Below are 27,906 nucleotides of genomic sequence, written 5' to 3'. Positions count from 1 at the left end.
CTAGGCTTATAAGTGGCAAAAGGCAGGACGTCATATTGAAGTGGAGCATTTTGGATCCTGGGATACCAAACCCTGAGCACAGGAAAGGGAGTTCCCAAGCTTCTCAGAGACCTCTAGATGGCGCCAGAGAGCCAGAGCTGAGAGGGAGAAACCAGAATAGGAGTGTGTAAGACACGGCGTGTGACACCGTGTGTGACTCGGTGAGTGTGAGTGTGACAGGGAGCGTGTGGCACTGCGAGGGCGTGTAACACAGGCCGTGACACTGAGCGGCCTTGTGGGGCAGAGACCCGTGTGAGTCTGTGAATGTGTGTATGTCACTGGTAAATATGTGGGGCCACAATTCCATACCGCCCTGAGGCCAGGTGATAGGGGGACCCTCGAAGAGCCCAAGCTCCGGCGCTTCACCTCATTCTCACTCTTGTATATATCCCCCATCCTCATTCTAGAGGAGCCCCCGGGTCACATTACCCTCCCCCTCCTAAGGTCCCCTCCATAGCCCCACCCCCACGGCTTGCTGCGGCCTCAGAGGCTGACCGCTCTGCGGCTTCGGCCAGAGGGGGAGGGGTGGACTTCCCCGGAGCGCAATGGGAAGGGAGGGCCACGCGGGGTGATCTGGGGGTCTGGTCGGGAAGAAGGTGGATCTGGAGGAACGGATGCCCTCCAGGGGAGAAGGCACTGGGGGAGACATTTCCCCTGCCCCAACTTCCCAAGAGGCAGGGTAGGGGACAGGTGTTTGAGTGAGGTTAGGAAGGGAATTCAGGAGGGGTCCCAGATGGAGGCTCTAGTGGGATAAGTGCAAGGTGAAGAGCCAGGGAGGGGTACTGCCTGTGTATCCGGGCCCGGGGTAGTGGGGAGATAGCGAAGGGGAGTCGTGGCTTTGGGGAGCAGTGCTCGGGGTCCCCTCCCGGAGGGACCAGAGCGGTCCCGAGCTCCACCTCCCGGCCGGGGGGGGGGTGGTGAGGGCGGGGAGGCGGGCGGGAGGCGGGCGGGCGGGCCAGGAGGGAGGGGGAGGGAGGGGGCGGGCCGGGCTGTGCGCTCCGCTCGCTGCTGGCTCCGCCGCCGCCGCCGCCGCCGCCGCCGCCTCACACACTCGGGGAGCGGGAGCGCGGCGCGGACACGAAGCCGCCGGGGCTGCTGTGCCCAGAGCCAGCCGGAGCCGGAGCCTGAACCGCAGCGCCAGCCCGAGCCGTGCCGAGCCGCAGCCCGGGCCGGGGCCGGTGGCGGCTCATGGACAGCAGGGCCGGCGGCCGGCGGTGCCCCGAGGCGGGTAAGGATCCGGTGGCGGTGGAGGCAGCGGCGGCTCCCGGCCAGGAGCGGCCATAGCCGGCGGGAGCTGAGGGAGGGGCGCTCAGCGGAGCGAGGCCACGGGGGCCCAGGCTGTGCTCAGCGCGCTGGGGCTGAGGTGGGGGCGGCTGGGAGCTTGGGCTGGGGGTTACGGCCGGGGCACCCTGGCCTCCAAAGTCCGCGGCGAGGAGCGGAGCGAGGAGAGGGGGTGCTGAACCGGACCTTTGCCTCGGCGTCCCGCACCCCTGCGCGTTTGGACCCGCGGGGAATAAGGCGACTCTAGGAGCGCGCCGAACCGAGGTGGTTGGGGGAAGCGCGCAGCCCCCAGTTTGAGGGGGGGGGGCTCCCCGAGGACGAAGCAAGCAAGGACCCTAATACACAACGCACACACACACTTGTTGGGCGACCAGCTCGGATCACTTAGGTGCTTCAAGCTCCCCGCGGGCAACCAGAGGGCCAGACCACGGACATATGTACACGCATACATACATCCGTACATATATGCACACAGACATACCTCCCGCACACCAGCGCCCACTGGGGCACCGTCACTAGCACATAATCCGCTTCAGCGTCTGCACGCTCAGCAGCACGGACACACAACCCTTGGCCACAACAGAGCGACAGAACATAACCGGGTGTGACATTCGGCGACATGGACACACAAACACAATCCCGTGCCCTCATGTACGAGTGTCACAGCCACAGTTCGCCAAACGAACACTCAAAACCTAGCCTCTCACATACATATTCCTTTAAGGAACACACCCTACCATAAAATGTTACGCACTCCTTGGCCAGAACATAGATAACACAACACAGGTCTCGCTTGCCCCCCTCAACTGCACCCACATAAACACACAAGCCTAGTGTCTCAGCACACGCCTTGACGGCACACACCCTAACACAGAAAGTAGAACCTACAGCGGCGCCTCACGGGCACAAACACAGAATCTACTGCTTCACACATCTTAACACTGGGTGTCACACACACCTTACACCAACAGTGTCACATTACACCTGCAGCCCATACACACAAATACACACTCAGTCCCTCTCCCTCCGAGGCCAGATTCCGTCCTGGGAAGCCGCTGGGCGGTCCGGCGAGCCCCCAGCGCCCCTTCATCTTAATCACGACATTGTTATTGTAAATATCAGCACAGCGGGAACCCTGGGGGCTGGCTGGACCGGCTTCCCTGCCTGCGTCTCCCCCACCCCCACTCCGCGGCCAGCCCTGGCCGGGTATTCCCGGAACAGGCTGGACTGGCAGGCCGCGCCACCCCGGCTCCCTTGGGCTTCAGGGCCCCAGGTCCCTTTGCAGAGGGTGCAAGCCTGCGGCGGTATTTGCGACCCTCCTCGGGCCTTTTAGCTGCGTTCTGCGAGCCACCTGGGTCCCCAGCACACCTGGGTCCCTCACACCTGTGTCCCTCTCACACCTGGACGCCCCCTCCGCCGGGTGCCGGCTACAGGCCAGAGTCGTGTGCGCGGGCAAGGCCCTGCGGCCCGAAGGGAGATCGCTGCACGCGCTGGAGCAAAATTGGTAGGCGAGACGGACTCAGCTACCCTCGGGAGCCAGACTTCTGGCCTCAGTTTCCCCAGCAGTGATTGACGACTGTTTCTTCTAGCTGGAAGTATTCGGTGAGGCGTTGAGGTCTGTGAGGATTGAGTGCGGGGCAAAGACCCCTTTCTGCTAGCCTTGAGAGGGTCCTTTCCTGGAGAATGTCCCCACCCGGCTTGGCTCGCCACGCTTTGTGATTCCGGCGCCGGCTCGCTCCCCGCCCCCTCCCGGCGCCCGCTGCTCGGCTCCCGCCGGCGCCCGCTTGCAGGGGACCCTAGGCAGAGGGCCGAGACGCGGAGGAGGAGGGATTCCCCGCGGCGGCCGCTGGGGCCGGGGGCGCAAGGGGCCCGCTAGCCGAGGCACGTTCTCACCGCTCCCCCCTCCCCCGCCTCGCCTTGAGCTCCCGGAGGCCCTGCGTCGCTGCGATGGGGGTGGGGCCGCCTGAGTCCGAGGATGGTGGAGGAACAGCCGTTCCCCACCACCACACGACTGCGTCCTCTGGGAGGAGATGCCCACGCTCTGGGTGTGTGCGGGAAGCGCCCGCTGACCACGGAGGTGTAGACAGGAGGCTGCCCCGGCGATGGAGTCCAGGACACCTTGCCGGAAGACGCTGGGGGCCTTCCATTACCTGCTCTGGGCCAACCTCCCGTAGCTGCCAGGAAAGAGGTCGCCCCGAAGGTGTTTGTGACAGCCTAGAGGTGGGGGCTAGTTTCTTGACGTAGAGGTCTAGGAGGATTGAAATCTGTAATTACAAGTAGCCCAGGGCGTGGGGTGGAATGGGGGAGAGGGATGAGAAGGGCCTCCAGGGATGGCCTAGGGGTAGTGTAGTAGAGGAGCAGATCTGGTTGCAGTTCTAGCAGCGTGTTTCCCCTCTCCTCCGACCCAATTCAGTAAGTGACTTCATCTGGAAGAGGGTGTCTTGCTGGTCTGGTATCTTCCTAGCAGAGGGGCTGATGCTGCTGTGGCTACTCGGTCAGGGGATCTGGGCTAGATAGAAATAGTGAGCTTACTGCTGGGAGGAGAGGGGTGGAAGCACCAGGAGAAGGCCTGCGGGGGCGGGGGCGGGGGCAGGGGTGGGAGTGGGGGTGGGGGGTCGGGAGGGGGATGGGGAGGAGATGGAGAAGGCTCTTCTGATATGGGGTGAGGGCTACCCACCCCTACCTTGAGCAAGGATAGCTGGTGCTGCAGAGTGAGATTCTTTCAACGATGTATTGAGCACCTGCTATCCACCAGGGCCCATGGTGGGTGGTGAGGATGCAATACAGTGGTAAGATACACACCAACCTTGTCTTCATAGGTCTGCTCAACTGGCAGGGGATGGGTGCATTTATTTACCGAACCAGTGAGCACCTACTGTGTGCCTGATGCTGGAAATAAAATGCTATATGTATGTATATATATCTGTCCTTTACAACATAATAGACCTCAATGCCACAGATCTCATTTAATTCTCCCAGATACCTTCCAAGGGGCAGAATTTATTATTTCCATTCCACAATATGGAAGTAGGTTCAGAAAGGTGAAGTCACCTGGCCAAGGTCATATAGCTAGGAAGTAAGTGGTGGAGCAAGGGTTTGAGCCCAACAATCTGACTCAAGAATGCAGGTGCCTGGAAGCCCTGCAGAGGCTAATAGAGGGTTGTGAAAGAGAAGGGAGAGGAGCTGAGGGCTGTGCACTTGTTCACTGTGGGAAGTCTCTGAACAGCTCCACCCCACACAGCTCTGCTTGTTTACCCTACTCTCCCAGAGGTTGGCTTTGTCCTTTGTGGTTTTTGTTTGTTTGTTGTTGTTGTTGTTTTGCCCCCAGTGGTAGTGGCTGTTGTGTAACAGTGCAGGGGTAAGAAGGGTGGGGGTCAGAGCTGACCTGGTGCTGCCTCTAAGTGTTTTAGCATTCATCAGAAAGTGGACCATGGTCCCTGAGGTGGACTGAAACTGAAGGTTCCAGGTGAACCCTCACTGCTATTCTCCTCCCTCCCCAGATGTTGACACAGATGGCGTTTTCCTTGGCCTTCCCTGGACTCTGCCCCCTCATACCTTATTGCACTCCTCAGGCCTGAGAAGAATGAATCACTGTGTATGCTGCAACTCTGCTTCTCAGGGTGCCTATGTCACTGGGCAGAGGTGGGGACACCCTTGCCAGGAAGGCAGCCAGTGCCTGGGCAAGGGCAGATAAGATGCTAATCACTTCAAAAGCTGCCGCCTGGGACTAATGACTCCCAATAACCAACCACCTGAGCAAAGTTCAGGGATGATGGGGGCCAGGGTTAGGGCTGCCTCACTGCTGGTCCTGGTTCCTCTGACTCCTGCATCCCCAGGATGGCATGTGCCCTGTGGTCGGGGGCGGGGGGGGGGGGAGGCCTGGGAGGCTTGGGGTTCAGTCCTTGAACCCCAAGCCCTCTCTTTCTTTCCTTTCCAGGCAAGTTGGTAGCCCGGAGTGGGGAGAGGGAGGGAGGGAGGAGATGCTACATAGCAAACACATTCTAGCCTCTGTGACCTTTGTTGATTTTCTTTCCCCCTCAGACTCTGGGCCTTGAAGAGACATTCTTATTTCCCACGTCCTGACTCTTCATTTACTACTTTTGTGACCTGAGACAGTTCCTTATTCTTTCTGAGCCTCAATTTTATCATCTGTACCATGGGGAGCTGGGTAATAATAAAGTACCCGTTTCAGAGGGTGGGGAGGATTAGATGAGATAATGTATGCAAATGGAGTAAAATCTCAGGGAGTGTTAACTGGGATGATAATGATAGTGATGACAGTGATGATGATGGTAAAGGCGACTGTAGAATTTGCACTTCTTTCTTAACTCCAGGGACCTAGTGTTTCCTGATATTGTACCATGCTGTCTGGGGTGGGGGGTTCTCTAGGTCCCTCCCCCTAGAATCAGAATTCCTGGGGTGGGGGCATCATTTTAAAGCAACTTTCCAGGCACTTCATGGGCCTTAAAGCTTCTTCAACTCTGGCCCTCACTGTGTGTAGCCACACCCCCAAACCTATGTTCCCCTAAATTCCTACTTCCTAAAAGCACCTTCTTCCCTATACCTTCCTGGGCTTGGATATTCCTCTGTGGTTCTCTTTCCAACTCAGAAGTTGTATACCACAGTCCTTTCCTGACTCTTCTGCTGGATGGAGGTAAGGGATCTCCTAAGGGTGACAGTGTGAATGAGTGAGAGAGAAAAAAATGTGTGTGTGTGTGGCGGGGTAGGGGGTGGTTACTGTGTTTGCGCTGCCTGGGAGGCCTGAGGGGTTAGAACTGTGTATTGTGACCCTGAGAGGGGGAAGGAAGGACTTAGCCTGTAGCTATTGGAGCCGCTACAAATCAAAATCACCCTGACTCTGTCAGACCACAGACCTCTGAATTTATAGCCAAAATGTGTGAGCATTCATTTTTTTCTTGGAAAAATATGCACCATGGTTTCATAAAATTCATAAAGGGGGCTATGATCTAAAAAGGTTAAGAATCCCTGTTCTGAAGAGAGTGAGTGGAGGCAAGCAGTCACTGCCTTATTTCTCCTCTGTGTCAGGTTTAGGATAATTCCCATATAACCCCACCCTCCCAAGATTTATGCATAGAATTGGTGTGCAAGAGGATTCCATCGTGTGTGTGTGTGTGTGTGTGTGTGTGTGTGTGTGTGTGTGCTGTTCCCCTCCCACCCCCATGGGGGGACAGAGGCTCAGGTACCCAGCAGGAAATGAGGTTCTTTGGTGAGAGTCCATTGGAGGTGTGATTGGGTTGGAGCTTGAAAGTAAGATGAGCCTTGTGCTAGGTCCATGCAGGTAGAGGGGAAGTGATGGGAGGATGGTTCCACATGGGGCATTAGATAAATTCCTCCTTCATTTACAGATATTAAGATTGCAACTCAGAACAAGCACACACACTAATCTGATAGCAGCCTTACACACTCTGAGCACCTTACTGTCAAGGAGTGACGGTGGGAGCTGGTGTGGTTTGGGAAGGCTATGTGAAGGAAGTCAAGTGTTTGACTTATGTAGGGAATCTGCGTTCAGTGAACATTTGCTAAGAGTCTACTGTGGACCTAAACAGAGAGGGATTAAATTTGACCCCGGTAGGTTCTCAATGGAGTAAGGGAATTGGGTAAGGAAATAAGCAGTAACCACCCAGAAAGTGCCAGGATAAGCTAAGCCTGGGAGCTAAAATAGTCACTCTAGACCTCTTTCTGAGTGCCTGCTGTGTCCTGGGTCCAGAGCAGCGTCCTGAGGATGTAGGAGCAAACAAAGCAGAGCCTCTCCTGCTGTATGCTCAGTCTTGTAGGAAAGACATTTGACAAATTACTTCCCAAACAGTCACATAACTACAATTGTAGGTGCTTTGAGGGAGCATTTGTTGACTATTTACTGTGTGCTAGGCATTTAGCCCACAAAATTTCAAACTCCCTAGACAATAGGTAGTATTATTCCCATTTTACAGATAAGGAAACTGAAGCTCTAAATCATTTCCTCCTGCTCAGCAGCCAGGAAATGGACAGTTAGGGTTCACCTCAGACTGTCTGATGTCTTCTCCATCCCGCAGCCTTACATGTGCCAAATGATTACAACCAAACAAGATTGACAAATAGTCATTGAGGTAGAACTGTTGTGAGCTCCACGGTAGCAGACTGAGTCTATCTTGTATGCTGTTGTGTCCCAGTGCCTGGGACAGAGCCTGGCACGTTGTAAGTCACAATAAACATTTGTTGAATGCATGGTGCCCAGCATTGTGAAGGTGCGTGGGTTGGGGCAGGGAGATGAATGTAGGGAGCCTGGCCCTACCTTCAGGAAGTTTGGCGTTTGCCTGGAGAGCCAGAGAACGCAGGAATAGGTGCACAGTACTGGGGTTGAACAACACAGGCAGGAGTGCGGTGTCCCAGAGAGCTCAGTGATTCATTGCCACAGGATTGGAGCAGACAATAATGGCTGTGAGTTGGAGAAAGGAGAGGTCACCATGGGCTGGAGAGGCCTGGGAAGGCTTCTTGGGGGACCAGAGTCTGCCTTTGGTGGGATAGATGCCATCTAAGACAAGGCTGGGTAGGATTTCCAGGTGGGAGGCAGGTACTTCAGGTGCAAATGGGGAGGTGGGAAAAGGAGAGTGACCCTGAGCCCTCTGCAGGAAATGCTTGACTTTGGATTTATTAATAGAGGGGCTGGCCATGGCCATGGCCTCCTAGAAGAAGAAGGGGTCAAGACTGGGACAGTAGTAGGTCTGGCTGGGGTCTGCAAATGCATAGCCTCAAAGCTGGAAGAGATGGGCAGAAGTGAGTTATTGGGGTGATGGGAGTGCAGTTTGTGGTTGGCTGTGACACACAGGGGCTCCAATTGGAAGGACCTGGGGGCTGGCATGGAGAAGCATGTCTGAGATGCGACTGGACCAGTTAAGGGGGGAGGGGCAAGGTATGAAATAGGGGCCAGATGTCTGTGAGGAGAGGGGTCAAATAGGAGCCAGATGTTTACTGAGAGACTCTACATAGGGCCTGGAGGGGAGTGGTCAGGGAGAGGCTGGTGGTGTGGTTGGCAGTTCTGTCCCAGTTAGACCTGCTGGGCTCGCAGTTGCTAAAGACAGGCCAGGGCAGCTCCCGATGCCACTTCCAGGGCTAGTCAGCCCTGACCACAGTCCTGACCCCAGTGTTAACCTCTACACTGTTCTTCCACACACCTGTCAGTGTCTAGTCTGCCCGCAGTGGAAGTAGGGGAGGGAGGGAGGAGCTGGAGTCCTGGGAACTGGCCAGCGCAGCGTGTGTCTGAGGGGAGGTGGGTGGCTAACTCCTTCTCTTCAACTCCAGCTATCTCCAAGCCTTGATAGGTGCCTAGTTTCAGCTGGCCCCCCCATGCGGGTGAAAGCATTGGGCACTGTAGGTGATTATTGTCAGAAATGAGTCATTTGAGGGTGCCTCGGTGGCTCAGTCAGTTGAGCGTCCGACTCTGGCTCAGGTCATGATCTCACGGTTTGTGGGATCGAGCCTGGAGTGGGGCTTTGCTGACAGTGTGGAGCCTGCTTCAGATTCCGTGTCTCCCCCTCTGCCCCTACCCTGCTTGTGCGCTCTCTCGCTCTCTCTCTCTCTCTCTCTCTCTCTCAGTAAGTAAATAAACATTAAAAAAAAAAAAGGCATTTGACATGTCACATCTCGTACACATATATTGACTGGCATCTCAGAAGGGAGAGAAATGAGAGGTCCTTCCCACTCTCTCCAGCCATCCTGAGTGGCCCTCCTTGTGGGGTCTGGGGAATGTAAGGGGTGCCTGTGTCTCTTTCCTACCATGTATGTGGGGGGTTGCTTAAGGCCTTCCCCTTCCACTTGCTGTCTCTCTGTATCTCAGTATCAGGGTAATTACCATGGGTGACTAAGGCAGGATGCTGGTGAGAAGGAGGTGTTGGGCAAAGCACAGAATAGAGAGCAGGGAGGAGGGAGTGTCAGGAGGGTCAGGGCGTTCCATGGGCGGGAGCTGCTCTAGACTTGTTCCAGGCCCCTTACCTGCTCCTCCAGCTGGGGCAGACACTGCTGCTACACCCAGCTGTGGGTGAAACTCAGGGTTCTGGGTTTTGGAATCAGGGTTCTGGGCTGGAGCTGAGCTCTCCTCATGGGCTAGTGTATAGGTGGCAGAGGGAGAGTCAGGGGCTGGCTTGGGTTCCTCCTCCCAGCTGACCTCCTGTTTTGCCTCTTCCCCTTGCAGCCCTCCTGATTCTAGAGCCTGCCAGGATGGGGCCCCTGAGGCCTAGCCCAGGCCCTGGGCGGCAACGGTTGCTGCTGCCTCCCTTGTTACTGACACTGCTGCTTCTGCTGGCCGCATCCCCAGGCCATGCCACTCGGGTGGTGTACAAGGTGCTGGAGGAACAGCCACCCAACACCCTCATTGGGAGCCTCGCAGCTGACTACGGTTTTCCAGATATGGGCCACCTGTACAAACTAGAGGTAGGCGCCCCGTACCTGCGGGTGGATGGCAAGACGGGAGACATCTTCACCACGGAGACCTCTATCGACCGCGAGGGGCTCCGTGAATGCCAGAACCAGCTCCCCGGTGAGCCCTGCATCCTGGAGTTTGAGGTGTCTATTACAGACCTCGTGCAGAATGGCAGTCCCCGGCTGTTAGAGGGCCAGATAGAGGTACAGGACATCAATGACAACACGCCCAACTTCGCCTCGCCAGTCATCACGTTACCCATCCCTGAGAACACCAACATCGGCTCACTCTTCCCCATCCCGGTGGCTTCTGACCGTGATGCTGGCCCCAACGGTGTGGCGTCCTATGAGCTGCAGGCCGGGCCCGAGGCCCAGGAGCTATTTGGGCTTCAGGTGGCAGAGGACCAGGAGGGGAAGCAGCCACAGCTCATCGTGATGGGCAACCTGGACCGGGAGCGCTGGGATTCCTATGACCTCACCATCAAGGTGCAGGATGGTGGCAGCCCCCCACGTGCCAGCAGTGCCCTGCTTCGAGTCACTGTGCTTGACACCAATGACAACGCCCCCAAGTTCGAGCGGCCCTCCTATGAGGCTGAGCTGTCTGAGAACAGCCCCATAGGCCACTCAGTCATCCAGGTGAGAGGCCCCTCCATCTAACTGTTAGGGTTCCCACCTTTAGAAATGGGAGCCCAACCCAGCCTGATTAATGTTCCCTTTACTTAAGGGGAAACTGCCAGGGTACTGTGGTAAGAGCTTTTTTCCCCAGTCCCAGTGAGATCTTCCTATAAGCCCCACCCTACCCCAGCAGGTGATATGGTTTTCCTCTATCAAGCTACTTAGAGTGACATAGCATAGCACAGATAGCATATGAACAGCAATCCTCCCCCCCTCACTCATTCCCAAGGCCGACTCAAGTTGGAGAAACCTCTGAGAAGTGAAATCTCCTCCCAAGTCAAATGATATTCTCCTCCCCAGCTGAGTGAGCCAAGTTGGAACAAGAACAGTCTCTCCAGAGATGAGAATATCTTCCCAACCAATGGCCCTTTAGCCACATGAGATTCTCCTGAAACTAGAGGACAGAGCCTTACTTTGCCTCTCCCTGACAGTCGAATGAGATTATTTTAGCCAAGTGAGTCCTCACAGTTCTAGAAAACTGCAGTCAGATGTCTGTCTGTACACCAGCTTCCTTCCCTGGTACAGGGTGCTCTTGAGTATGGGATGCTTGGTACAATGGAGGGTCGGTTGCTTCTACTGAAGTTCTCAGCACCCCTCTCCATGGGAACTGCCCCAGGGGCTTGGGCAGCTTGGTGGAGCCAGGGCCTGGGAGGGAGCAAAGAAAGCGTCCCTGCAGACAGGTGGGCGTATCTCCTGCTGTCATCTCAGCCCTGGCCTCCTGCCAGCCCCAGCTCCTTTCTCCTTCCCCCTGGGCTGAAGCTGTCTGTCTTTGAAGTGAGGGAGCTGAGGAGGGCACAGCCTGCCCTGTATACCGTTACCATCCTGGGAAACCCTTCATTCTGTATCCTTAAACTGAAGCAGGGCATGGGAAGGAGTTTCAGTCCTGTCCTTTTTTTTTAAGAGGCTGGTGGACTTGAACGTGTAGAAGAGAGACTGAGGAAGAATAGGGAGACAGACCATCAGAGATGGTGAATAATAACAGCCTGGGTGCCAGGCAGTATTCTGAACACATTATGTGTATTATGTCATTTAATCCTTACAATACAAGGTAAGCATTATCCCCATTTCACTGATGGGAAACTGAGCCCATAGAGATTTGGAAACTCACCTGATCTCACCCAGCTGATGTGTTCACATCCCACCCTGACCCCATCCAGCAGTCTGGCTTCAAAGCCTATGCATGTAACAGCTTACATCCCCTTCCAGTGGGCTGAAGCAAGAGAGCAGGGCAGAGATGGGGCTAGAGGAAGGGCAGAAAAGAGAGGATGGGAAAGGACACGCAATGGGAAAGAGGCAGGAAGAACTCAAAAAGGTGGGGAGGGAAACAGAGACAGGAGTGAAGAGTCATCCAGACAAAGGGAGGTAAGATGGCAAGACAGGTAGATAAGAAGCAGGGTGACCAGTCTGGAGACAGGGAGAGGTGGAAATCATAATGAAAAGGTAGGGGACAGATAGACCGGGGACAGGGCGGTTGGTGAGAAGAAACAGGTTGGCTCTCACAGGGGTTCGCAAATACCAGGGTTGCTAGGAAGCCCTGCCCAGGTGTCTCCACTGTTGAAAGAGTCCTGGTTCCCAGCCAGAAGGAGAGGAGACTAGCCGTGGTTTGAGGGCCCACCAGATGTGGTGTCCAGCACTGTGTTAGCACAAATTTTCTGAGATGGACAGGTGGATGGACCAAAAGAGGGATGAATGTTGGGGTGTGTGGGTGGCTCAGTCGGTTAAGCATTTGACTCTTGAATTCGGCTCAGGTCATAATCCCAGGGTCATGGGGTTGAGCCCTGCGTTGGACTTTGCATTGGGCATGGAGCCAGCTTACATCTCTCTCTCTCTCTGTCTGTCTCTCTCTTTCTCTCTCTGTCTCTCTCTCTTTTTCTCTTTTTCTCTTTCTCTTCTTCTGTCCCTCTCCCCAGTTCATGCTCTCTCTCTCTAAAACAAAGCAAAACAAAACAAAAAAGAGGGATAGATGCTATTTAGGGAGCTCTTGCCACGTGCCAGGCAGTGTTAGGCAGTTTTAGAAGTATTATCTCACTTAATTCTCACCACAACCCCGTGAGATAGGTTCTATTATCATCCCCATTTTATACATTTTGTAGACTGAGGCTTGAGGAGGTTGAGTAATTGGCCCAAGGTCACGTAGTTAGTTGGAAAGTGATGGAGCTGGGATTTGAACCCAGGACTCATCCGCTGTGCTTCTCAGAGACTCTGCCAAGTTATACCTGTCTGTTTATCCCCAACACCCACATCCTACTGCCATCACATTCTGTCTGGCTGTGACGTAATTCGAACCCTCTGTTTCTCCCTGACCAGTGGTACCTCATAGCCATTCCCACCAGGTTCCTGTTGCCCCATCACCACCCATATTTGTAGAGTTGGGCCGAGTATGCGTCGGCATTGGCGTGGGAGGGCGTGCCCACTGCAAAGGGACAGACAGTTCATTGTTTGGTGCTGGGATCCCAGCCCGCTGCCAGCAAGCTCTGTGGCCTGCACCAACCCCTCCCTGTCGGCCGCAGCTCGGCCGCCCAGATTCCTCAAGTTGGTGCCTAGCCAGGGCCAGGCAGGAGGGAAGAAGCTGCTGAAACAGGTTTCCCCGGTTTGAGAGAGCAGTGGCCTGGCAGGCTCATTCTGACCCATATCCCCACCTGGCTCCTTTCAAAAGAAATCCCCTCACCTGTGGCCTCCAGGTGGGGCATGTGGGGCGCTACTCGTGTGCAAATACACAAGCGCACAAACACGTACCTTCTCACACGATAACAAATAACCCCAGTCTTGTAACACATGTGTGTGCATGCGTGCATGTTATACACATATGTCATGCATACATGCCATTTCCACTACTCACACCTTTCCAGCTCTCCAGAAGGGTTGAAGGCCAGTTTAACTGGCTGGAAGGGCTGCCCCAGTTGCTAGCTGGATCCTCATCCCCATATTTGGGCACACTGGAACAGGAATGGTAAGCAGAGTTGAATTATGCCCCATCCCATCTCTACTAGTTGCTTGTAGCACTGCTGAGGATTTGCAGGCTGCATCTGTGCTCCTCCGGGAAATAGATCAGTGATACCTGCCACAATGTCAGGGTTGGGAAAAGGGCAGTATAGGTGCTGCTTTTGGAAATGGTGCCATGTTCAATGATTTATATCTGCTGTGCTCATTGGAAAGGCAGCACACGTGTTCCTGACTTTGCTATCCCCAGACTAACTCATTCCTGTTTTCCTCTTCTCCCCTGCCCTGAAGGTGAAAGCCAATGACTCGGACCAAGGTGCCAATGCGGAGATTGACTACACATTCCACCAGGCGCCTGAAGTGGTGAGGCGTCTTCTGCGACTGGACAGGAACACTGGACTTATTACTGTGCAGGGCCCCGTGGATCGTGAAGATGTAAGTACCCTGCGCTTCTCAGTGCTCGCCAAGGACCGAGGCACCAACCCCAAGAGTGCCCGCGCCCAAGTGGTGGTGACTGTGAAGGACATGAACGACAATGCCCCCACCATTGAGATCCGGGGCATAGGGTTGGTGACCCATCAAGACGGGATGGCGAACATCTCAGAAGATGTGGCAGAGGAGACAGCTGTAGCCCTGGTACAGGTATCTGACCGAGATGAGGGAGAGAATGCAGCTGTCACCTGTGTGGTGGCAGGTGACGTGCCCTTCCAGCTACGCCAGGCCAGTGAGACGGGAAGTGACAGCAAAAAGAAGTACTTCCTGCAGACCACCACCCCACTCGACTACGAGAAGGTCAAAGACTACACCATAGAGATTGTGGCCGTGGACTCTGGCAACCCCCCACTCTCTAGTACCAACTCCCTCAAGGTACAGGTGGTAGACGTCAATGACAATGCACCTGTCTTCACCCAGAGCGTCACTGAGGTTGCCTTCCCAGAAAACAACAAGCCAGGTGAAGTGGTCACCGAAGTCACTGCCAGTGATGCTGACTCGGGCTCTAATGCTGAGCTGGTTTACTCTCTGGAGCCTGAGCCAGCCGCCAAGGGCCTCTTCACCATCTCACCTGAGACTGGAGAGATCCGGGTGAAGACATCCCTTGATCGGGAACAGCGGGACAGTTATGAGTTAAAGGTGGTGGCAGCCGACCGGGGCAGCCCCAGCCTGCAGGGCACAGCCACCGTCCTTGTCAACGTGCTGGACTGCAATGACAATGACCCCAAGTTTATGCTGAGTGGCTACAACTTCTCAGTGATGGAGAACATGCCGGCACTGAGTCCAGTGGGCATGGTGACCGTCATTGATGGGGATAAGGGGGAGAATGCCCGGGTACAGCTCACAGTGGAGCAGGACAATGGTGACTTTGTTATTCAGAATGGCACGGGCACGATTCTCTCCAGCCTGAGCTTTGATCGGGAACAGCAAAGCACCTATACATTCCAGCTGAAGGCGGTGGATGGCGGTGTCCCACCTCGCTCAGCTTATGTTGGTGTCACCATCAACGTGCTGGATGAGAATGACAATGCGCCTTTTATCACCGCCCCTTCCAACACCTCCCACCGGCTGTTGACCCCCCAGACCCGTCTTGGTGAGACGGTCAGCCAGGTGACAGCTGAGGACATTGACTCTGGTGTCAATGCTGAGTTGACCTATAGCATTGCTGGTGGCAACCCTTACGGACTCTTCCAGATCGGGTCACATTCAGGTGCCATCACCCTCGAGAAGGAGATTGAGCGGCGCCACCACGGGCTGCACCGCCTAGTGGTAAAGGTCAGTGACCGTGGCAAGCCCCCACGCTATGGCACGGCCTTGGTCCACCTTTATGTCAACGAGACCCTGGCCAACCGCACCCTGCTAGAGACCCTGCTGGGCCACAGCCTGGACACGCCACTGGACATCGACATTGCTGGGGATCCAGAATACGAGCGCTCCAAGCAGCGTGGCAACATCCTCTTTGGTGTGGTGGCTGGTGTTGTGGCTGTGGCCTTGCTCATTGCCCTGGCAGTGCTCGTGCGCTACTGCCGGCAGCGGGAAGCCAAGAGTGGCTACCAGGCCGGTAAGAAGGAGACCAAGGACCTGTATGCCCCCAAGCCCAGCAGCAAAGCCTCCAAGGGAAACAAAAGCAAAGGCAAGAAGAGCAAGTCCCCAAAGCCTGTGAAGCCAGTGGAAGATGAGGACGAGGCCGGGCTGCAGAAATCTCTCAAGTTCAACCTGATGAGCGACGCCCCTGGGGACAGCCCCCGCATCCACCTGCCCCTCAACTATCCACCGGGCAGCCCTGACCTGGGCCGCCACTACCGCTCTAACTCCCCACTGCCTTCCATCCAGCTGCAGCCCCAGTCACCCTCGGCCTCCAAGAAGCACCAGGTGGTGCAGGACCTGCCACCCGCAAACACATTCGTGGGCACAGGTGACACCACGTCCACAGGCTCTGAGCAGTACTCCGACTACAGCTACCGCACCAACCCCCCCAAATACCCCAGCAAGCAGGTAGGCCAGCCCTTGCGGCTCAGCACACCCCGGCCCCTACCCCACCCCTATCATGGGGCCATCTGGACTGAGGTATGGGAGTGACAGAGCAGGTGTATCAGACCTATGTGCTCACCAGCCCGTAGGGACTGACCCGAGCCAGTGGTGGGAGGTGGGACCAAAGATCTGGGGATGCTGGGGCCTTGGTGATGACACTGCTGCCTCACCCAGGCCCAGAGCGTTAGGCTTAGTGAAAATTGAGGGAGGGTGTGCTCTGTGGCATCCTCCTCCTTGCTCCCGCCCCACTGGGAGAAGCCTGTGATTGTCAAATCCCGAGACACTAGACCCCACCTGGTCTAGCTGGTGGGGGCTGATGGGTGGGTGAGCAGAGGGGTTTGAAGGTAGAAGATGTGGGAGGGAAGTGAAGAAGTCTATTCCAAACCTGGGTCTCTAGCTGAGACCCGCCATTGGTGCTTCTCTAGAAGGGAAACAGGGAGACCAGGGGTCCTAGGGGGTAACTGATAGGGACTCTGTCAGGGAAGGGGGCCTCCCTATTTGTGTCTCTAGGTGTGCTGTGTCAGCCTCCTCCCCACCCCAGGCTCCTGTGGCTGGGCCCCAGCTCCCCTTCCCCAGACCCAAACACTTACCTCTGACAATAAAGTTCTCTATTTTTGGAGTTTTGGTTTCTTATTTTCCGGGAACTGAGAGAAGGAGTGAGAGAGACTGGAAACAGCCCTTTGTCCTTAGGTTTCCACCCAATTTCCCCATCCCTTCTCTTTGCCCCTTCCCACTTCCTAGACCTGTGTTCAACGCCAACCCTATCTTAATTTACTGTCATCCCATCTACCCCCACATCTGACAGCATGTCCCCTCATCCCATGTTTGTGAAGCCTTCTCCCTAGGAACGACGTCCTGCGCCAAGAAAGGGCAGCTGCACCCAAGTGAAATGCACCCAAGTCCCGCCCTTTGTCCATTGGCTGAGACTTGACCCTTCCAATCTGCTCACATTGAGCAGTCCCTGACAGAGCTCAGGCCAGAGCACCGGGTGAGGGAGGAGTACAGCGAGGAGTACTGCCCGCCCTTGATTATACCAGCCACCTTCCCCCAGGACACGGTCTCCCCAAGTCCCTTTCCCAGCTGTTTCATCCCGACAGCACTCAATTCCCAACAATTACTGGGCCCTGCCCTGCATGTCCTCACCATGATCGCCAGCCTGGGCTACTGGGAGGGAGGGCCCAGGGAGACGGGAGGGAATCCTGAGGTTCTTTGGATTTGGCCTGCTCTGTATCCCCACTCTTAGGGTGCTCCCTTCTGACTGAGGCTGAGGTATCCTAATCCTACCCCTCCTCACTTCCCTTCCTTCAGCTCCTTGCTCTGGCCACCCCTGGGCTGCTGGCTCTCACTCACTCTCTCTCTCTCCATCTCTCACTTCTTGCTCTCCTGGGTCTGCCCTGTCTCTGGCTGTGCCCAAGGGGGACAGGGGCTAAAGCCTGGGTGAGGGGCCTCAGGTCCTGGGAGAGTCTCTGAGGCCAGAGGCAATGCATCTCCATGGTGACTGAAGAGCCTTGAGACACTCCCAGGAGGTTCAAGGCGCCAGCTCTCTACCCTGATTCTGTCCACAAACTCCCCAATGCCCTGGGCGTACCCCCAAAGTAAAAACTCCTGGGGGCTTTGGAGGAGTGGGGCATGGGCAAGTGAAATCTAGTTTCATGTCATTTCACCTGGACAAATAAGTATCTCTAGGGGGACCTCCAGCAACTCCTGACCAACCATTCTTTCTCTTTTGTTCCCATGCTTGCTGCTGCCAGGTGCATCTTTCTCTTTTCCCTTTAGCTTCTTCATCTCTTTTTATTTCCCAACAGCTGAGGGATTATCCCTTACTCAGCTGCAACCCAACACATCCACGGAGCCACATTGCACATCTCCCAACATTCAGACACAACCAAACCACAACACCATGGTTGCCACTGAAACACCTAGGCCAAGTTTCTACTGTGTGGTCAGCGTAGTACTAGACCCTGAAGGGAAATGGTCGTATTTGTATGACACATGCAAGGCAAAAGATGAGGCAACTGAGAATCTTAAATGTCGAGTGGGACATAGTAAAGCTTTTTCCAAGTTGTTCCACTATAACTTCTGCAACTAGATGCTTCCTTTTTTTTTTTTTTTTTTTTTTTTTTTTACCTTCTACTAGGTACAATGTACCCTACTCAGCACTTTATGTGAATTAGCACATTCAGTGCTCATAAGTCTTTGTGACATAAGTCATTATGATGCTCATTTTCCAGAAGTGAAAACTAGTTAGTGATGGAGTCAGAATTCAAACGGAAAGCATCAGGAAATCTGACTTCCAGAGTCTGCTCTTCTCCATAATACTATACAAAAGGGGTCCTGTGATTAAGTTAGTTTGGGGAGTAAGAGATGCACTATCACATTAACCGATTAAAGGCTCTGCCAATCCTGTGAGAATTGGGGGGAGCCTGTTACACTTTGTATAACTCTGGGTTTTCCCAATTTATTTGACCATAGTGCCCCCTCCCTTTCTTTGAGGAACGCAGTATAACATCTGCAGAGGACATGGGAGTGGGCTCCTGGAAGGAAAATGTCAAACTTGAGCCAGCTCTTCAGTGATGAGCAGGAGCTGGGCAGGAGGTTCAACCAAGGGAACCAGCTCCTGAGGCAGCAGTGAGCATGGCCAACTTGGGGACAGGGAGAGGGCAGGAAGCAGAATATTCTGGTTGGCATGAAGGCTATAGAAGAGAGCTGAGAGAGGAGATGGGAAGAACTGTAGGTTGTAGGTGACACAGATGCCATGCCAGAAGTTCCTGAACAGGAAAGGGAGCCCCTGAAAAAGCTCATGAGTTTTGGATGAACTGAGTTTTAGAAAGTCCAGTGGAACGTATGGTGGATATAAAGGGGGTAAAGGTGAAGGTACAAGACTGAAACTCTAAGGTCTGGACTAAAATGGTGGCAGTGGGGACAATGAATGGATGGATTTGGCTAAACTTAGGGAGAAACAACCTGTAGGGCTCACAGGATGACTGGATATAGGGTAGGGAGGGGGAATGAGTATGACACCTACCAGGATTCCCAGGTAAACATTTTCCTTCTGTGTCTGGGTGATGGGACAGTGCTGAAGTTGCTGCCCATGCATAAGCTGGTGAAAGAAAAAGAAGAATTTGGTTTCAGATTTGTTGAATCTGAAGGACCAGTAGGGATGGCCAAAAGGAAATACCCAGCAAATGTCTAGAACTTCAGGACTGGAGTCAGAGAGATTTGGGATCTAGGCTTTTTAAGATTTGATAGTGATAAGAATTACAGGGAATGTTTAGGGTTGAGTATGATCCAACCCTTCATTTTACAGAAAAAAAAAATCCAAGGCAAAAGAGACCAAGGGGCATGCCTAGTGGGCAAGTCTGAAGCTTTGGATTACCAAATGTAGTAGGTTTTTTGGGGAGGGAGAGTTACTGGCTGTCATCTTGGAGAAAACTGGAAGGAGAAGCACCTGACAACCAGATGTCCCTGTGCCTCACAGACCCCCTCCTGGAGACTGTTCACTTCAACACCAGGTGGACGATGCTCCTTTACAACATCCCAGCCCCAAATGTCCAGGTCCATTTTGGGGACCTCGTCTGTCATCACCCAGACCATTCGGTGTTTTGGATAACAACATGGATCCCAAGAAGGGTTGCCTATTCCTGAAGACGAGGTGGGAGCCAAGATGGGAAGGTAGTTCTGGGCTGCCTTCCCAAAAGCTTCAGTGCTCCTTGTCCTGACAGCTCCCGTCACCACCCCAACTGCCTTGGATGGGATGGAGATTGTTATGGTATCAGGAGGGTGGGTCTGCAAACTCAGGACCCCTTCCTCTGGCCTTGTTGATAAGTTCCTGTTGAGGGCTTTAGAATAAAGACAAAGCACCAGCGAAGTCTTGGAGGATTGGAGGGAGCCTGGAGACTCAGCCCCAGGAGAGCCCTGGCCTGAGCTACTCCCACCCCTAGCTTCCAGGGACCCTGGGTCTACACCCTCCACAACTCCTGATTTCTGGTTGGCAGGAAAATCAGTGGCAGTCCCAGGTGGGTGTTTGGGTGACTGGTTGGTGGTGCCAAGTGCCAAGCTGAGGTTGCCAGGTTCCTGGGATGATCATTAACCTGTGGCAGGCAGACAGGGCTGCCTGGAGCCGCCTGTCACGGTTCCACTGCCCCTATCCCAACCCCCAGTCCAAGCTTCTAAGTCCTGGCTCCACCAAGCCACAACCCCTCCCAGAAGCTCCTTCCCATTTCCTAGAAGGAGAATCCATTTGAGGCCGGCCTTCCTAATTCCTGATGGATGCCAGGCCCATCCCCCTATGCCCAGGTCCTCCTGGGCCCAGCCCTCTACAGTTAATACTGTTTTCCTGATCTGGAGGATGGAGGAGTTTCCATTGTTCTGCTTCCCCACCCCCAAGGGGCCCTGGTTTGTTATCAGGCTCCCCTTCCTTCTTCCCTCCCACCTTTTTCCATTCCCAGGCCTCTCTAGAGGGGGATGAAGTGGGGACAAGGGGCTTGAGTGGGAGGGGACGCAGGAGGGAGTCCTGAGGCAGCGGGCAGCAACACACAGCAGGGGTAGGAACAGAGGATCAGAAAGACCTTGCGATCTCATTTGGATGGAGGCAATGGGAAGTTACAGAGCAATGAGACAGGTGAGGAGCTGAAGTTCGGGGATGCTATTTGGAAATTAGGGAACCGTTCTGGTATCGGTGAGCTGTTTTGGAACAAAGAGTTCATACTGCTTTAAGGAAGCTGTTCTAGAAATCGGAAGCTTGCTCGTGTTTGAAGGCTATGCTGGAATTAGGGGAGTTGGCTGGTATTGTGCTATTCTGGTGTGGGCTGTTCTAGAATTAACGGCTGTGGCAATACTGGGAAGCTGTGCGGCGGTGAGTGGTTGTACTGGATTAGGCTTACTGTGGTAGCCTGGGGGGCTCTAACAACACCGGGGCCTATGCTGTGTTGGGACTTTCAGTGTGGCCTTGGCTATCCTGGGAGCTGTCCTAGAATTAAGGGGAAGTCCTCGACTGGCATCTGTGCTTTCTTGGGGGCTCTGCTGTTGCTAGGGGGGCTGGGCCTCCTCTCGGGTGCTGCTGAGGCCTGGGGGACCGGAAGCTCTGGAGCAGGCCTAGCAGGGGCTGGGGTTCTCGGTGGTGGTGGGCCCCCTGGGGCCAGCCCGCCTGCCAGCAGTGACACTCCTTGTCCCCGCAGTTACCTCACCGCCGCGTCACATTCTCCGCCACCAGTCAGGCCCAGGAGCTGCAGGACCCGTCCCAGCACAGTTACTATGACAGTGGCCTGGAGGAGTCTGAGACGCCGTCCAGCAAGTCGTCCTCGGGACCCCGGCTCGGCCCCCTGGCCCTGCCCGAGGACCACTACGAGCGCACGACGCCCGATGGCAGCATAGGAGAGATGGAGCACCCTGAGAACGGTGAGGAGCACCAGCACGGTCAGGGTGCCCCGGGAGTGGGCAGGAGCTGAGAATGGTGACCGGAGTTTAAACATACCTTCCATTTATTGAGCTCCTGCTGTGTGTTCAGCAGTAATCGCGGTGCTGAGTGCTTTCAGCCATATACCCATTTAATCTTCACAACTTCTCTCTGATCTGAGAACTTTATTGTTCTCTTTATAATGGAGTAACGGTGAGCTCAGAGAGGTTGAGTCACTTGCCCAAAGTAATACGCAGGAAGTGACAGAGCTGGGAGGGATTCAAACCCAGGCTTCTCTGACTCCTAAGACCTTGCATTCAGTACCACATTATACTGACTTCCTGGGAACAGGGACCGGGAGAATGGTGGCCAGAGGGCTCAGGTGGTGGTGAGGGAATCTTAGGGGAACCTCGAGGTAATGAGGGTCCTTTAATGGGGTCAGAGGGCCTTGAGAAAGGGGAGGGGACCCTGGATGCTATGAGGAGCTCAGAAAAGGGTATGATGATCCCCTGAGAGGAGGAGCCGGAGAGGGTTTAGCTGAGGAAAGGGAGCGGGGAGGTGTGGGGAGGGGAAAGGCTTGTCTGGGAGGGGTTTGAAGGGTGATGGCAGAAGGGATGTCTGGGCCAGAGCAGAGGTCAGTGTGGGGATAGATGGTGGGTGTGCTGTCAAAATGTGTGTGTCTGTGTAGTGCGTATTGCATGTGTGTGTGTCTGCAGGCATCCATGGTAGCTTGTGGAGGGGGAGACTGAATAAGCTTCCCCTTAGGACTGAAAGACTCTCCACCTTATAGCTGTCTTTGGGTCTTGCCCCCTCCCTCCGTCCAAACTACCCCCCCAAAAACGATGAAAAGTTCCACTCCCCAGCCCTCAGGAACAGGGCACTTGTCTGACATCCCAGGCCCTAGGTCTCAGAGGGCCCTCCACCCCACTATGCCCCTCCATGCTCTATCTCATGCCCATCTCGTCCTTTTTGTGCCCGCGCAGAGCCGGCTGGCCGGAGCAGGCCCTGAGGCGGAGTGCCAGGTATGTGGGAGCTGCTCTGGGGTCTGGGGTCTGTGGGACTTGGCCCAGCACCCAGCTCCGCCCACCCAGTGCCCATGCTCTGCTCTGTGCCAAGTTGGGTCTCCCAACTCTGCCCTGAGCTGAAGAGCCTTGGTGCTTTGAGGGTTAACAACAGAGCTGTCCCCTCCTCACCTTGCACTGGCAGGAGGCCAAGCCAGGGTGGGTGGTACCAAGGGAGCCCCTGCCCGAGGCAGTGCTGCTCAGTCATGTCCCTGAGGGAGGGTCACCGCCTGGTACCGTCCCTGAGCAAGGGCGGGACAGGGGCAACTGTGACAGGAAGTGCTCATGGCCCAGCCGTTCCCATGGAGACCCCCGCTGCCCAGCAACCACACCGGCTACTGATGTCAGGCGGCCAACTCCTGTTCCCGTGGGTGTTCTGGGCAGGGAGCCGGAGCTAGGCCAGGGGTGGTGGTTGGCATAGGGGGCTGGAGTGAGGTGGGGAGGGGTTGCATGAGTGTGCTTGTGAGTACCTGGGTGTGTGCTTCTATGTGAACTGTCCACACAGAAGCTCATCCCCTCTCCCTGGCTTTAAAGAAGGGCCTTGCTATGCTGGGGAAGGGTGGGGTTCCAGGACAGCTGGGAGCATGGTGAGTTTGAGGGGGTTCAGAAGGTATGTGCCCACCTTCGTCTGAGGATTCAGATGCCCAGTGTAGATCTGTGTGTCCATGCCTATCTGAGGATAGGGGTGTGTGTGTGTGTGTGTGTGTGTGTGTGTGTGTGTGTGTGTGTGTTTGTGTGTGTGTGAGAGAGAGACAGACAGACAGAGATATTGTGCCTTTAAATGAGGATGGGGGTTTCACACTCCTAAGGGTAGAGTTGCTCGTTTAAGCCGGTCTGGAGATAGATAGATGATGGGGTGTGTAGATGGGTTCTGTGTTTATGCACCTGTCTGAGGGCAGATTTGGTGGGCGTGTTGATAGGAGAGCTGGGGGGTGGCTGAGGATGGAGGAACGCATCTATTTAAGGATAGATTGTATGAGAAAGAGAGAGAGAAGAGCATGCGGTGGATGGTGGGAGGGTGTGTGTCTATTTGCAGGTGTGTGTACCTGTGAACTCAGTGGGCAAAGAGGGCGCGCACCCTGTTCTGAGGCAGGGTGTGGGCACCTGTGGGAAGCCACGGAGTGGAGCTTTGTGAGGTTTCTTTGCCTGAAGACTGTCCTCCCCACTGTCTCCTGCAGACCTGCGCCCTTTGCCTGATGTTGCCATGACAGGCACATGTACCCAGGAGTGCAGTGAGTTTGGCCACTCCGACACGTGCTGGATGCCTGGCCAGTCGTCTCCCAGCCGCCGGACCAAGAGCAGCGCCCTCAAACTCTCCACCTTCGTGCCTTACCAGGACCGAGGAGGGCAGGAGCCTGTGGGCGCCGGCAGCCCCAGCCCCCCGGAAGACCGGAACACCAAAACGGCCCCCGTGCGCCTCCTGCCCTCCTACAGTGCCTTCTCCCACAGTAGCCATGATTCCTGCAAGGACTCGGCCACCTTGGAGGAAATCCCCCTGACCCAGACCTCGGACTTCCCACCTGCAGCCACACCGGCATCTGCCCAGACAGCCAAGCGCGAGATCTACCTGTGAGCCCCCTTCTGGCCTGTGGCCATGCCCCTCCCCCAGCCACCGGCCAGCTCCCAGATGGGCCCATTCCAGGGCCCTGCTCCTGACCCCTCCAGCGTGGACTTCCTGGCCAGGGCCCTACGTGGGGGTGAGTACTGGCCTCATGACCACGCAGGCCCTTCCCCCATGCAGGGTCCAGGTCCTTTCTCCTCACTTCATCCCCCAGCCCCTGGGAGCCCTTCTTCCCCTTTATGGGGCTCCCCCCAGCTGGTGCCCAAGAGGGCTCCTCTACAATGTCTAGGCTCCCTTCTCTCAACTTCCAGGGAGCACCCCCTCACTTCGGGCAGATGGTGGAGTCAAGGGTGGGCAACACACTTTTAACTCATTGTTTCTCGCATGGCCGACTAGGGTGGAGACAGGATGTCCCCATTCCGGCCCTGCTTCAGGGCTGAACTGGGGAGCCCCTCTCCCTGGGAACTCCCAGAGGAAACTCTTGACCCCCAGGGGCTCCCTGAAGGGCTTTTGTTACCAAAGGTGGGGTGGGGATGGGGGTGGGAGTGGGGCGGAGGCCTTGTCTTCCTATACTGCTCCTGGGCTGGCCCACCTGCCTGCCACATGCCCATGCCTGATCCCATCTGGGCACCCCCCTTCCCTACTGGTCATGCAGTGTCTGTATATAAGGACCTTGGAATGATGTCCCCATTTCTGCCTGATTTGCAACTTTTCTTGTTGATGTTGTGTTGTCTTGGGGGACCCCTCGGAGGGGGGGCTGCCCTGTGCCCCCTCCTCCCTGCCGCAGTGCCCCCCACCCCAGGCCTCTACTGTTCCATGTTGTAAATACCCCTGGGGCCGTAGTGGGATGGGGGTGCAGGCCAGGGAAACAGTGGGTGGGTGGGGGTGGGAATGGGGGTAACATTCGCCTATCAGCAGAGCTGGGCTTTTATTTAATTTTTTTTAAAAATACAAATCTCTATTTTTTTGGAACTGTTGCGCTGTGCCCTGGGGGGGGGATCCCTGCTCAGGCTGGCCCCCCCACATCCAGATGAGCATCACAGAGGGGCCCTGAGGCTGTGGGGGGCAGCTGGACAGGGGTGGGATGACTGTGCCTCTGGCCTGGTTGGGTGAGTTGGGAGCAGGAAGGTTTGCTCAAGGGGTGGCTGGTCGCTGCCCCCAGCAGGGGGAACCTGCACCCTGCCCCCTCCCTGCCCCCCAACCCCCAGCCCCTGCCATGACTGACCCGTCAGCCTGTAAAACCACCATTGCCTTGATCTCAGGGGGTGGGAAGGGCTGCCTCAGGGCACCCTGGGCTCCAGGCCCCCTTCTTCCAGTTGGGCTTCCCTTTGCCAGGGTCAGGGGTCCCATGGGGGAGGGGGTGGGGAGATTGGGGGGCAGAGAAGCCCAGTCAGCCATGATGAGGTGGGATTCCTTTCTGCACCTCAGGGGGCCAGGGTGTGAGGGGCATCCTGCAGAGCCCCCATCTCCCACTGTGGCCATCTCAAAGCCTCAGTCCCTCTCCCTTCCAGAAACCCCCACTGCCTTGGCCCATACCTCTCCAGCTCCCCAGGGGCCCAGGCTGGGAGGCTGGAGACTCAGGGTATGGCCTTTGCTTGACTTAGTCTAAGCTTGGGGGGCAGCCCAAGGGTGGGAGGGGGTGGTTACAGGCTGCTGGGTCGTCTGGTGCCTTTGGGAGCTGTGCTGCTGGGGTCTTGACTCCTGTAACCCCAGAGACCCCATCTCCACCTTAGAAAAGCCAGGGGCCTGAAGAATCACCCTATTCTCTGCTCCTTGCCCCTAACTTGGCTTGGGGTAACAGTGCTGGGAAGGAGAGCATTGTTAGGCTGGTGGCCTCAGCATACACAGCCCTTCTATTGAGGGAAGAGGGTAGAGTGGGCTGGGGTGGCAGCAACCAGGTCTGGGGGTTGGCCAAAGGCTCCTTTCCCTGGGGGAGGCCCAGAAGTGGGCTGGGGGCTTATTAAAGAGACAGCCCCTTTCCCCTGCACAAACAGGGCAGGTGCAATAGTGGTGGAGTTGGTAACATGAGGTGCCCAGCTGGTGGGGCAGTAGCCTCAAGGGCTGTCCTGGGTCCTGGAGGTCAGGATTCTGGCAAGAAGATTGTATGAGGCCCATTTGCTTGGTGGAGAGGGTGGTCCAGACAGGAGGCATTCCTGGAGTCAATGGACTCCCCTGGAAGCCCCTGGTGGCCTGGGCACCTTGCCCTGGTTTTGGAGACCCCTGAGCACTGAGTGGAAGGGCAGAGGAGCATTTTGCACAATGGAAAAGCCAGAAGGAAGGGGGTAGCCCAGATGGCTGGGAGGGCTGAGAAGCACAGAGGGGGAGCCCTTCCCATAGGCCAAGGCAGAGTCCTGGCCCCCTGGTTGGGGTCGGGGTGCTGAGTCTTTCACCACCTGGGCACTCGAGAGGTGAAACCAAAGGTGGGCAGGGGATGGGTGACAGCACTGGGGATCACCCCCATTGGTCCTAGGTCTGTGAAACCCTTCCCCAATGCCTTGTGTCGCGTACAGTTTTATGTACAAATAGGCGACATTTGGCCAGAGGAGACCCCCTCAAACCCAGCCTGACCCAGTCAGTGTCTTCCTAGAGGGGACCTAGTTGGTCCCCAACCCCCTACTTCAGAGCATGTCTCTTGGTAGGGGGAGGGTATATGGGACCTCTCCTGGGGTCCCTGAAGCGTGTCTCACATCCCTGGGGGAGGGTCTCTGGGGCATCTCTCACCTCTGGGGGCTCCCTAGGCCCTATCTCTCCCTTTGGGAGTCTCTGGAGGGACATGTATTCCCTCTGGGGACCATGGGAGCATGTCTCCCCCCTACCCAGGCTCTCTGGGGAGCCTGTTTTCCTCCCAGGGTTCCTGGGAGTACTTAAGGCATGTCAGTCTTGGGCCATCTCTCTTCCCAGGGAAGGGGGCTATCTCTGCAGCATGTCTGGGAAGGGATGTTTCTGGCCCTCCCTGTATCTCTCCTCTGGGGGTGTCTCTGACCTGCAGCACTTTGGGAAGAGACTGGGCAGCTCTGAGTTGTCTTTTCTCCTGGAGGCTCTGGGATACCTCTCTCTCCTGAGGACCCGGCCTCTGGAGCCATTTCTTCCCTGGGTGTGGGCTGTCTCCTGGTGTTGGAGGGCTTTTGTTGGCCATGAGAAAGTCTCTTAGGGGGCGTCTCCATGCGGGACTTCTCTGGGAGGGGGGACTGTGTCTCGCCCATGGGGTTCCCAGGCGGGTGTGTCTGCCCGTGGGGAGAGGGAGACTGTGTCTCCTCGGGTTATCTGAGTGGGGAGGGGGGCCGTGTCTCTCTCGTGTGTTGGGGGGTGGGGTTCGGGGAGGGGGGTTTTGGGCTCATCGGGTGCCCACACTGGGGTCGTGTTTCTCTTGGTTCGTGCCACTTCCCACCGCCTCGCTCCTCCCGGGAAGGGCCCCCGCCCCGCCCTCACTCGCCTCCCATCCCTGGCGCTGCGAGCACAATCCCGTTGATTTGTAATGATTTCTGTCTCTTTCTGTCTTTCTCTTTCTCTGACCCCCCCCCTCCCCCGCCGCGAGCATGCGCAGGCACCGCCCCTACCCCCTCCGGTTCGGTTCGTTTCCGGTTTGTTTGCTGAGCTGTCAATGGAAGACCCGTGTAATTATTCCCGAGCTTTACAATAAAAGTGTGAAAACCGGACCCCACCTCGCTTCTTCCGGGCCCTCAGGCCTGCGTCCCGGGAAGACTGGGGGCTAAGACTGGGTTAGAGGCCTTTGAGGGGGCCAGGAGACGCGGCCGAAAGGAGAGACGGAGACCCATTGAGATCAACCGGTGCCACTCTGGAATGGGGGCCAAAAGGACGCAGATTGAGGACAGACATCTACTCTGTGCTTGTCAAAGTGGCCCCTCCCCCAACCAATCCGCTGGCCCAACCCGCTCCAGGCAATCCCAGCCCCGCTGCGAGCTAAGGTGCGGGCTAGGGATGGGGGGGGGGGGGGCGAGGGGGGTGCGCTGGGGAAGATCACGCTGTGCTGCCTTCTTCCACGGGGCATGTATCCT

General features: G+C 56.0%; 1 protein-coding gene and 1 long non-coding RNA gene across 6 annotated transcripts; one reads left to right on the top strand and one right to left on the bottom strand.

Annotated features, from left to right (window-relative positions):
* Window positions 1-1,063: 1,063 nt before the first annotated feature.
* Window positions 1,064-27,546, top strand: PCDH1 (protocadherin 1). Of its 5 annotated transcripts, XM_023256240.2 has the most exons (6): window positions 1,064-1,267; window positions 9,509-10,371; window positions 13,642-15,837; window positions 21,051-21,270; window positions 22,252-22,290; window positions 23,508-23,643. In XM_023256240.2, exons 1-5 carry the CDS (start codon window positions 1,228-1,230, stop codon window positions 22,275-22,277), a joined length of 3,345 nt encoding a protein of 1,114 aa, XP_023112008.1. In that variant the 5' UTR covers window positions 1,064-1,227; the 3' UTR covers window positions 22,278-22,290; window positions 23,508-23,643. The 5 variants fall into 5 exon arrangements, with proteins under 5 accessions (XP_023112008.1, XP_023112009.1, XP_023112006.1 ...); XM_023256241.2 differs by lacking the exons at window positions 22,252-22,290; window positions 23,508-23,643 and adding an exon at window positions 19,352-19,525 and having other exon boundaries at window positions 21,051-21,177; XM_023256238.2 differs by lacking the exon at window positions 22,252-22,290 and having other exon boundaries at window positions 1,065-1,267; window positions 23,508-27,546.
* Window positions 7,162-9,898, bottom strand: LOC123380765. The gene is made up of 2 exons (XR_006586927.1): window positions 9,763-9,898; window positions 7,162-7,756 (listed from the first exon to the last, which is right to left on the bottom strand). It is a non-coding gene; the product is annotated as an uncharacterized LOC123380765 (long non-coding RNA).
* Window positions 27,547-27,906: the final 360 nt, after the last annotated feature.

This window comes from Felis catus, chromosome A1, assembly GCF_018350175.1.
Source record: "Felis catus isolate Fca126 chromosome A1, F.catus_Fca126_mat1.0, whole genome shotgun sequence".
In the NCBI taxonomy this organism is placed as follows: Eukaryota; Metazoa; Chordata; class Mammalia; order Carnivora; family Felidae; genus Felis; species Felis catus.
This window is presented reverse-complemented; position numbering and strand designations above follow the sequence as displayed.